Source organism: Alligator sinensis, unplaced genomic scaffold, assembly GCF_000455745.1.
Source record: "Alligator sinensis unplaced genomic scaffold, ASM45574v1 scaffold517_1, whole genome shotgun sequence".
Lineage (NCBI taxonomy): Eukaryota > Metazoa > Chordata > Crocodylia > Alligatoridae > Alligator > Alligator sinensis.
The window spans coordinates 574,153-585,390 of NW_005842236.1; the positions used below are offsets into that span (position 1 = coordinate 574,153).

General features: G+C 44.1%; 1 protein-coding gene across 8 annotated transcripts in view; it reads right to left on the minus strand.

Moving 5' to 3' along the window:
* The window catches only part of ABCC9 (ATP binding cassette subfamily C member 9), a 141,432-nt gene that overhangs the window by 22,669 nt on the left and 107,525 nt on the right, over positions 1-11,238 (minus strand). For 5 of the 8 annotated variants that reach the window (XM_025208522.1, XM_025208521.1, XM_025208520.1 and 2 more), the window contains 3 exons: positions 5,350-5,452; positions 3,305-3,406; positions 1,674-1,865 (listed from right to left, as the gene is read on the minus strand). In XM_025208522.1, the coding sequence (XP_025064307.1) occupies positions 1,674-1,865; positions 3,305-3,406; positions 5,350-5,452 (397 nt within the window). The remainder of the gene's footprint in view (positions 1-1,673; positions 1,866-3,304; positions 3,407-5,349; positions 5,453-11,238) is intronic. The other 3 variants (XM_006027347.3, XM_014521658.2, XM_014521657.2) reach the window with 1 other exon arrangement.

Sequence of the window (11,238 nt, forward strand, 5' to 3'; positions counted from 1 at the left end):
GGAAGTGTCACCTCCTTGGACCTATTCGTCATGCATCTGCTGATGCACGATAAAGTGCCATTGGCTTTTCTGATGGTTTCGTCACACTGCCGACTCATGTTCATCTTGGAGTCCACTAGGACTCCAAGATCCCTTTCCACTTCCGTGCCACCCAGCAGGTCATTCCCTAGGCTGTAGGTGTGCTGGACATTTTTCCTCCCTAGGTGCAGCACTTTGCATTTCTCCTTGTTGAACTGCATTCTGTTGTTTTCTGCCCACTTGTCCAACCTGTCCAGGTCTGCTTGCAGCTGTTCCCTGCCCTCCGGCGTGTCCACTTCTCCCCATAGCTTTGTGTCATCTGCAAACTTGAACAGAGTACATTTCACTCCCTCGTCCAAGTCGCAGATGAAGACATTAACGAGTATCGGTCCAAGGACCGAGTCCTGCGGGACCCCACTGCCCACACCCTTCCAGGTTGAAACCGACCCATCCACCACGACTCTCTGAGTGCGACCCTCTAGCCAATTCGCCACCCACCGGACTGTGTAGTCATTCGGACATAGACAGACCTTTAAATGTTTTTTCTACATACCTAAAGGTACCAGACAGCTCGTGAATGCTGCAATCGTGGGCAGATGGAGCGTCCCACAAGAGCATGGGGGGGTTTCCAGCACACTTGGCAACAGACCTGGAAGTGGACCAGAAGCACTTGCGATCCACTTCTGGGTCTGCCGGGGAGCGTGCGGGGGTGGGTCCACACGCCCACCTCAGCTTGGCGACTGGTGCCTCCTTGGTCTGGGGGGGCACCTGGGGTCCCCCTGCAGCCAACTGCCAAGCTGGGGAGGTGCGGGGGGGCCCCCAGTGTGCTCCCCAGCAGACCTGGAAGTGGACCAGAAATACTTCTGGTCCACTTCTGGGTTTGTCACTGAGCACAGGGGGAACCCTCCCACACTCCTGTGGGGTACTCCATCCGCCTTGGCAACGCAGCATTCACGAGCTGCGCCTGGTATTTTGAGGTACATAGAAAAACATTTAAAGCTGTGTTTATGCCCGAATCACTGATTCCCTGAATCAGCATTGAATCTTCATATTTGGATTCAGCCAAATCTGATCAGGGACAGTGATCCGAATCAATTAATTGAATCACTGTCCCTTATTTGGGCCGAATCTGAATCTGAATCGAATAGGGCCCATTTCACACACCCCTAGTAATTATAATGATGGGGCGTTTGATAAAAAAGCCTGGCATCCAAGGAGCTTTGCACTTCCTTTAAATCTGATCCACAGCTGCGCAATCACTACAGAAAGAGCAACAAGAGAAGCACTTTGCTTTCATCCACATCTGAACATTGTTATGCTTGGGACCCCAAAGAGAAAGAACTGACAATCTATCAAGAGGGGAACAACCACTGGTCAAACCTCATCCAAAATTTTGCAAGAGATGTAATAGGGCAGACAGAGAGAAGTCACGACTGAGTGATCAAACTTCAGTTAATGGCTGATTTGTTCCGCTTTCGTTTTTACTCACAGCATAAGTACCAAATAGCTAAACCTTAGCTACCATAATTCACAGTAGATGGAACTACCTGCAACTGTTATCATGGAGTGTTGGGCAGCAGTAAAATAACCTGCTAACCTCTAGGATGCCAATGGCTTCATGCAGAACAGACCTTAGAAAGGGGTATTAGCCTTACCCCAGTGAAGGAAATGCTGCCAAGAAGTTGTGGAACTGAAGTCCGCTTCATGATAAGGTAGACTGGGCTCTTAAACATGGTCAGCAGCCAGTCTAGGAGTGGAGCTTCGATAGATAGACAAATGGATGATCTCCCTTGCTCCAGTACTTCTTGCAGCCAACCTGGTTCCAAACTTACTGGCACCTGCCTTTCCTTTGAATTAAACCAGCAAGGTTGAGAAAGGGACACTGGCAGATCAGTGTCTCCAGGCTTTTGCACCCTAGAGAGGTCAGTCCAGCTTCGCTTTATCTTTCAAGCGAGGATTATGTTCACTGGCGTAATTCTATTCTCTTGCAAGACAGATGCCTACTACCACTCTATGATAACTGAACAGCACTAGTAAAAAGAATTCCAGTGTGAAGGTAAAGCATATTGGAGCAGACCCTAAGCCCCTGGCAGGCTCCTGTTGTGCTGGTACGGCACTGCAAATATGATTTAAGGCTCGCCTGGGCGCTGTTGAGCATTCTCCTACTCTTGCTTCATATTGGCTAGCATAAGGCCCAGTCTTAGTGCTGCACCAGTACCTGCTCCTCCCCACAATGGAGGAGCATTCCAGTCACACTCCCTATTGTCTATGCCATATAAGCTGCATGTTTTAGCCTGCTTTCTGCCATGCCAGCCATTTACTCAGTTATTTTTCTCCTCTACAGAATGCTCCTTCTCTGCTATGCTACTGTAGTAAATTTTTAAAACACAGTATAGTAAATAGACCCATCAGTCAGCCTGGGTCAAATGATAACCCCACAACAATATCAATACAGCAAAAATTTGCCAGTCTTACCTTGTTCCTACCCAGCATACCCATCACTCATCCCTGCATAAGCAAGGGTAAGAAATGGGCCCTGCAGTGTGCAGTGGTGACCAGTAAAATTGAACTATTTGAGAGATAGGGAAGGAAGAGTTCCCACAGTCGAGGGCTCGTTTACTCCACTCAAGCCCAAAGCAAAAATCTTTCCTCCTACTACATTTCAGAGTGGCTGACCCACTCTCCAGCCCCACAGATACCAAACCCAAACCTGTCACCCAATATCTGGATTCGCATTTTAAAATGGGTTGAAGACAAGGTTTGGCATTTGACTGATTTTCCAAAATGTGGATGTGTCATGTCTAATTTTTCAGTGAGCTCAAGTATTCTGAAAATACTTTTATTTAGTCTTCAGGTAAATGCCAGGTTTCTTATGCCACTTATTGGGGTAGTGTGTTGGATAGTTATTTAAGCCAGGTTTCACTATACATAGCTTTGGTAGCACTGGTCTGTGCAAAAGCTGACTGCACAGAAGAACCTTGTATGCACTTATAATGTTCTTTCTCTCCTTGGGAGCACGCAGGGCCTGGGAATCTCTGTTGTTTTTTAATTGGCTCATAAACCCTGAAGCAAGTCCAAGTTGTCCTGAACTTGCTCAACTTTGGCCTGAATCCGTTATTTGCAAGATTGTTTCTTTCAAGATTATGAAAGTTGGAAGATAACTGCGCGCGTGTGCATACTTATGTGCATGTGTGTATGTGGGGGGGGGTGTGGAGGTGTATTTTTTTAAACCATCCTTAATCTAGTATATTGGTCTCAAAGTTTTAAGGTTTGCTATGGTACGTACCGTTAGGGCATAAAGGAGACCTAGCCCCACAAAACCAGACTTTGGCCCTTCTTTGATGGAAGCAACTGCTGCAGTAAGAACTATACAGGCACCCAGATAATCCTAAAAAGAAAGAAAGATAGATTCTTGACAATTGATAGGATTAAAGTCCAGTAGCAACAATAAACAGTTTATAATATGATAACAGTATTTGCTTTTACCAACACTTATTTCTATACAGGCTAATCATCAAGTTCTGGATTTTTTTTCCCCAGAAGAGACTAGTTATTTTGAGTGCCAAAGTTAAGTTATTTCAAAGAAGCTTGATATTCATAGGGTGGATGATCAATGGCTTTGGAAAATCAGATCCACTTAAGTATCTTCAGTTGAGTCCAAAAAAACTGAGATATTTGAAACCACAAGTTACATAAACAAACTTCCCTTTTGAAAAAAGCTTTTCCAACACACAAATGATATAGAACTGACACATTCTCCTATCATGTCTGTCCTAATTCTTTACCAATAAAAGCAAAAGAACCCAGGTCAACTTTTACCAGACACTAAAAAGTGAGAAGTGTCAGGGGACCTGGACAGATTTAACATTTGAAATGCTTAATATCGATTGTATGTGGAATGACTAACTGCACCCACAAATCAGGTACATAAATATTTATTAATATCAGGTCATTCACATCTGACTTCTATCGTTTCTCCCTGCATTTTAGCTAGCATTTTCATTCTGATTGTTCTTCACTTTGGTAATTTTTATCTTAGAATCTTTTTCTGCTGAGATTTGCAATGAATGCTCCCAAATTAATCTGTCTCTAGAAGTGCTGTTGTGAAGATATTAATAGCTTAACACAATAACTAGATGTATGAAAGATGGACAGAGTATGTGGGTCTCTACAAGCTGTTGGAATTACAGCTGCACAGTCACTCCCAAGACCATGTTTCCTACATGGCTGTGTGCAATATGAGGACCCAGGTACCATTAGACAAAGCCAAATAAACTATTTCTCAGCAACAAGGTATTATTCCAAAGAGTTTAATGAAGTGGTCCAAGTGTTTTAATCAAATTCATTCCCAGTATGAGGCAGGCTTTAACAGAATTTATGACAGCTTGTTGAAGGGTTGCATCATTTTCTAGCTTTGTCTTCCTTGTCTTGGGTACAAAATTAGCAGGGCTGCAGTTCATTGCTACCATATAGGATCGAGTCCTGAGATTCTAACTTCTAATTAGATCATGCCCATCAGAAGAGTGGGAGTAGAATCTCACTGCCTTATTAGAGAATAAGAAGGCAGAAGGCCACCTAGAGACTCGGACGTTCAGATGAAGTAAGTCAGATATTACTCGTGGGTTAGGCCCATCCTCTGTGTTAGGTACAAAAGGACAGAGACATGTCCCTTTTTAATCCCTGGCCCCTTTTGTATTCCTGGTGAATAAGAAGGCAATAATTATGTTAATCTTTATATGGACTACCCATATGGGAAGAGGCTCCTTGTGTGCCCCACTTAGAGGTCCAATTTTTGCCACCTTTTTCTCACTGAGCCATAATTTACTTTGCAAATAGCTCAATGGACTTTGATGAATATACTAACAGACTCAGGCTATGAGTGAGGACTACAGGATTTAGTTCACTGTTTGTGAGGTATTTTGGGTCCCAGGAGATGATGGGTGACAGAAATAGAATTATTATGAAGTTTGTAAAAACACCTAAACGCCTTCAAAATAGTTTCCACTTTGGCAGGGCCTCAGACATTGCACAGTAGTAGAAGAAAGTCTTACTACAAGTTATATAAATGTTCTTACACTCTCTTTAGAACCACAGACATCACAACACAAAAGATGAAGGAGTCTTGTATTTTCTTACACAAAGCCAAGAAAGCTGGAAAAATCTGATGCTTTAATATAAATAATCCTGAGCTATTTTAAGGATCAGTGTACATAAAACTGTTATATCTCATTGTAAGATTAATTCCAACTATTATCTCTTCCATTGCATCAAACAAAGTCTCTGTTTGCTTCCAAGGTTTCAAAACCATGGCTAGAACTAAACTGTACGTACCGTCCTGACCTCCAGCCATCTATTGGCAGCTGAGAGAAATAAATAGGCAATGTTGTTTGTGTCTGTTAGTTCCAACATACGTTGTTTAAATCTGGCTTCATGCCTGCACAGGGAAAAGATTTTACATTAAAACAAGCACACACAAAAAGTTCATTTGTTTTTAAAAACTCAATGGCTTGTTACTAGGGCTGTGCAAAGCTTTGGTCACTGATTCGATTTGGTGGAGATTCGGCCCGGTTCAGCGGCTGAATCTCCGAATCAAATCAGATCCTTTAATGTCTCCAAATCAAATCAGAACCCTCCAAATTGATCTGGAGATATTCAATGATTCGGACATAGACACAGCTTTGAATATTTTTTGTACATACCACAAGGTACCAGGCAGTTCGTGAATGCTGAGATGCTGGGGTGGATGGAGTGTCCCACAGGAGTGCGGGGCGGTCCCCAGCACACTCGGTGGCAGAGCTGGAAGAGGCCCAGAAGCACTTCCAGTCCACTTCCAGGTCCACCGGGGAGCGCGTGGGGGTTTCCCCCTTCCCCCCTGGCTCAGCAACTGGTGCCTCCTGGGTCTGGCGGGGCACCCGTGGCCTATCAGCGAAGTTCTTCTGGTCCACTTCCGGGTCTGCCGCCGAGCATGTGGGGGCCTCGCCATTGTCCTGTGGCACACTCCATCCATCCCACCATCTCAGTGTTCACGAACTGTGCCTGGTACCTTGAGGTATGTCAAAAAAACATTTAAAGCTGTGTCTATGGCTGAAGCACTGATTCTCCGAATCAGTCGAATCTTCAGAGCCAGATTCAGCCGAATCGAATCAGGACAGTGATCCAAATCAAGTAATCGAATCACTGTCCCCCAATTCAGGCCGAATCTGAATCCAAATTGAATACGGCCTTTTTTGCACACCCCTACTTATTACAGTTATTGCATCTTTTGCCCTCAGAACCCCACTTTGTTTTTCATGTTGTCTTTGGCTTGATGCAGCCACATTTACACTCAGTTTCACCAGTAATCATTTTTAACTAACTTCTGGGTCAGAGTATGCGTTCAAGCTGGGTTTAGGACCATTACTATCCCACCAACTAAACGAAACCAAAAATACTGATGAATGAGTGAAAGAAAAGACAGATTCTTGCTTCCCCTCTTCCCTCCAAAGGACTTGTCATGTGATAGAGGCCAACAGCTACAAAGGCCAACAGTAGAACAGAGATTTCGTAGAATCATAGAAAATCATAGAAAATTAGGGTTGGAACAGACTTCAGGAGACCATCTAGTCCAAGCCCAAGCTCAAGGCAGGACCATCCTCAACTAGATCATCCCTGCCAAAGTTCTGTTGACACGGGCATTAAAAACCTCTAAGAATGGAACTTCCATCACCTCTCTGGGTAACCTGTTCCAGTGTTTTACTATCCTCCTAGTGAGAAAATTCTTCCTAATATCTAACCTAAACTTCCCTTGCTGCAACTTCAGACCATTGCTCCTTGTTCTGTTATGTGGCACCACTGAGAAGAGTATAACACCACCCTCTTTCAAACCTCCCTTCAGGTAGTTGAAGGCTGCTATTAAATCTTCCCTCAGTCTCTTCTTCTCTAGACTAAATAAATCCAGTCCCACAGTCTTTCCTCATAGGTCATGTTCCTCAGCCCCCTCACTATTTTTGTTGCCTTCCATTGGACTCTCTCCAATTTCTCCACATCCTTTCTGTAGTGGGGGCCCCAAAACTGAACACAGTACTAGAGTGGCCTCACCAGTGCTGAACAGAGGGGAATAATCACCTCTCGTGACTTACTGGCAACACTCTTATTGATCCAGCCCAGTATGCCATTAGGCTTCTTCGCAACAAGGGCACACTGCTAACTCATATTCAGCTTATTGTCCACTGTAACCCCCAGGTCCTTTTCTGCAGAACTGCTGCCCAGTCAATCAGCCCCCAGCCTATACTGGTGCATTGGGTTATTCCATCCTAAGTGCAGGACTTGTCCTTGTTGAACCCGAGGAGATTTTTTTTGGCCCAATCCTCCAATTTGTCTAGGTTCCTCTGCATCCTAGCCCTACCCTCCAGTGGATCTACTACTCCCCCCAGCTTGGGGTCATCTGAAAACATGCTGAGGATGCACTCTGTGACATCTTCCGGGTCACTGATGAAGACATTGAACAAAATTGGCCCCAGGACCAACCCCTGGGGCACTCCACTTGATACCTGCTGCCAACTAGACATCAAGTCATTGATTACTACTTTCTTAGCCTGATGCTTCAGCCAGTCCACCTTATAGTCCATTCATCCAGCCTGGACTTCCTTAGCTTCTCGGCAAGAATGTTCTGTAAGACCATATCAAAAGCCTTGCTAAAAACTAAGTATATCACATCCACTGATCTCCCCACAGCCATAGAGCCAGTCATCTCATCATAGAAGGCAATCAGGTTAGTCAGGCATGACTTGCTCCTGGTGAATCCGTGCTGACTGTTCCTAATCACCTTCTTCTCCTCCAAGTGCTTAGAAATGGATTTCCTGAGGATCTGCTTCATGATTTTTCCAGGGACTGAGGTGAGGTCTATAGTTCCCTGGATCCTCCTTTTACCTTTCTTAAATATGGGCACTATGTTTGCACTTCTTATAAGCTTCCTTTTTGTGATTTAGTTTACTGAAGAGTTCCCTGCTAAGCCAAGCTGGTCTTCTTCCATACTTGCTAGTCTTCCTGCGCATTGGGATGGTTTGTTCCAGCACTCTCAGTAAAGCTTCTTGACAGTACAGCTAGCTCTCCTGGACTCTTCTCTACTTCAGACTGACTTCACAGGGGATCCTGGCCATGAGTTCTCTGAGCGAGTCAAAGTCTGCTTTTCTTATGTCCATGATCCATCTCTTCTGCTGTTCATCTTTCCTTTCCTCAGGATCCTGAATGCAATCATCTCATGGTCACTGCTGCCCAAGTTGCCATCCACTACTACATTCCCCACCAATTCTTCCATGTTTGTAAGCAGCAAGTCAAGAAGAGCACAGCCCCTAGTTGGCCTCTCCAGCACTTGCACCAGGAAGTTGTCCCAAACACTCTCCAAAACCTTCCTGGATTTTCTTCACACTCCTGTATTGCCTTCCCAGCAGATGTCAGGGTGACTGAAGTCTCCCATGTGAACGAGGGTTTGTGATTAAGAAAGCCTCATCCACCCCTTTCTCTTGGTCTGGAGGTCTATAGCAGACACCCATCACAACATCACCCTTGTTTCTCTCCTCTGACCATAACCCAGAGACTTTCAGCAGGCCTTTCTCCAGTTTCATACTGGAACTCTAAGCAATCATATGGCTCTTGTACAAAAGTGCAACTCCTCCTCCTCTTATCCCCTGCCTATCTTTCCTGAACAGTTTGTACCCATCCACGACAGTGCTCCAGCCATTTAAGCTATCCCACCAAGTCTCTGTTATTCCAATCACATCATAGTTCTGGACTGTGCAAGGGATTCCTATTCTTCCTGCTTGTTTCCCAGGCTCTGCACATTCATGTACAGGCACCTGAGGTAACTAGTCGATTGCCCTGATTTCTCAGGAAGAATGCGAACACCTCTCCTATTGCCCCCTCCTGCTTGCTCTTCCTCCAGGTCTCCCACTTCCCCACCTACCTCAGGACTTTGGTCTCCATCCCTCGGCAAACCTAGTTTATTGCCTTCCTCACTAGGTTAGTGAATCTGTCTGCAAGATTTCACAGTCAGCCAAAATCTTACTGAAAATTTCTCTAGCACTGAGAATTCTGCATTCTGCATTGAGTTGCAGATTTCCTCAATACTACCTTTCAGTAAAAGTTAAATTATTCAGTGGAAGGATAGTAGATCACATAAGCATCACAGCTATACTTTGAGGACATATTCTAACTTGCTGTAAATTGGCCTAGCTCCATTAATTCAAGGTAATTATAGGTGCTTAATAACAGCAGTTTAGGATCTGGCGTCCTTCAGCTTCTCATCCTCACTGTCACTTCTTGCTTTGTATATAAATTACTAACCATCACTGCTTAAAGAAATAACCAGACTCATTCAATAGTTTACTGCATATTTTATCAAAGCAAGCCCTCCCATTTCAAAATGATCAGTGTTTAAAAGCTCAGGGCCTTGCAGTGTGAAGCCTGTAACCTTCATCTTGCCAGACCTTCCCTGTTTCCCATTCATCCTACATCATTTCTTAGTTATCCTCCACACAGTTCCTAAATGCTGTGGACAAAAAAGCCCTTTTCATTGCAGTGAGTGAGAAAGGGTGAAAATAAAGTGAACAGTTTATTAGTGTCTTTATATTTGGCAGCAGATCTCCTGTTTTCCAAATGGAAACTCTGACACACTCAATCTTGTGCCTTTTCATCCACATCCAGCTCATCATCTGAACATTCCTAGACCTTTATCCTGTCAGATGACAAACAGGAAAGGTCACCGAAATCTCAGTCTAATTTAACCATGGCTTCACTGTTAAACTACTTGAAGTATTTTGTTATTTCATCCCAATACATAATGAACCAGAAAGATGCAGAGGAGCAGAAGATTAATCGGTAAACATTAGCTTGCTGACAAAACATTTAAAATATTGTAAACTGTAGGATGACAGGGAGAAACAGATGAATTGGAAAGGCATTAATTATCTTCAAAAGATATAGAAAATTAAAGTCACCAGATACTATCATTCCAATACATGCTCACACATTTTCAAGGCCTGTCCCTTGCCTTATGCTATTCACAGCCTTCTATTTTTTTTAAAGTAAAAGGACTCGCATGCAAGATTCTGAACTCCTCCCAAAAGATGCAGATCACTCTGTTTCCATTGAAGATAATGCCAGGAGAAACCACTCAGAATTTTTCAAGAACCAGCCAATACATTACAACACTGGTCCTAAATTTTAATTTGTTCCCTATCAGTCTGATTATTGAAGCTTAGTGCGGAACTACAAATCACAATACCCAACATCTTTTCTGCCATCAAAACCTTTATAATTCCTGTGTAAATCATTCCTGTTCTTTCCTGGGCCCAGCTTGGGCCCAGCTTGGTCAAAATTTGTTATTTCTAATGCAGTCCTTGTGTTTTTGTGCAGTCTTTGTGCAGCTCAGTTTCCACTGTGACATCCTTTTTTTTATATTTAGCAATTATATCAATAGCTAAATTTGTTGATGGATAAAATAGGGTACAAGCAGATTTCCAAACACATGAACAATTATTTATTTTCAGTGTATTGTATTTATTTAATTTATTTTCAAAAAGTATTTGCGACAGCTCTTATAAAGAAAATGAAGATAACCTAAGACAAATTCAACACAAAAATCCCAACTTTTTGTTGTCACGACCCAGTGATTTTTGGTGCCTCGGCACTATGGAATTTCCTGGCCACATGAGAGCTCCTTTGCACGGCAGAGTGTTCTGCTGCAATTAAGAGCCTGCGTGCAGGAGAGTTCCCGCCAATTTGCAGTTTCCTTTGCAGGATGCATTTCTTCTTTGCAGCACAGAAATGCATGGTGCAAAGAGTTCCCGCTATTCGGATGCAAATTTGTGCCCCGCTATTGGCCAGTGCTAAATTATTCACACGTGGCGGCTAGTAATTGGCTCGCTGACCGTTTAAAATTCCGCGCGACTTCCGCCCAAGTTGAAGAGCTTTGAGCACGCTGCAGAGTGCCTCTGAAGTTATCTGACTTGCGGCTGCCGATCGATAGACCGATCACCTATCGATCTTTCTTCCCGTCACCGAGCGCAACCCCGATGTACCCCTTTCCCCGCCGGCTTCGAATTGCGGACGGATTAACTGGCTGGGGCCCCGCCAGCTGGAGCAACTCGTGTGGTTGTTCCGACGACCGGACCACCTGCGTCGTGATTGCAAGCGGCGTGAGTAAAGTTTTTTACAACCAATAAGTTGTGTCTGCCTCTCCAT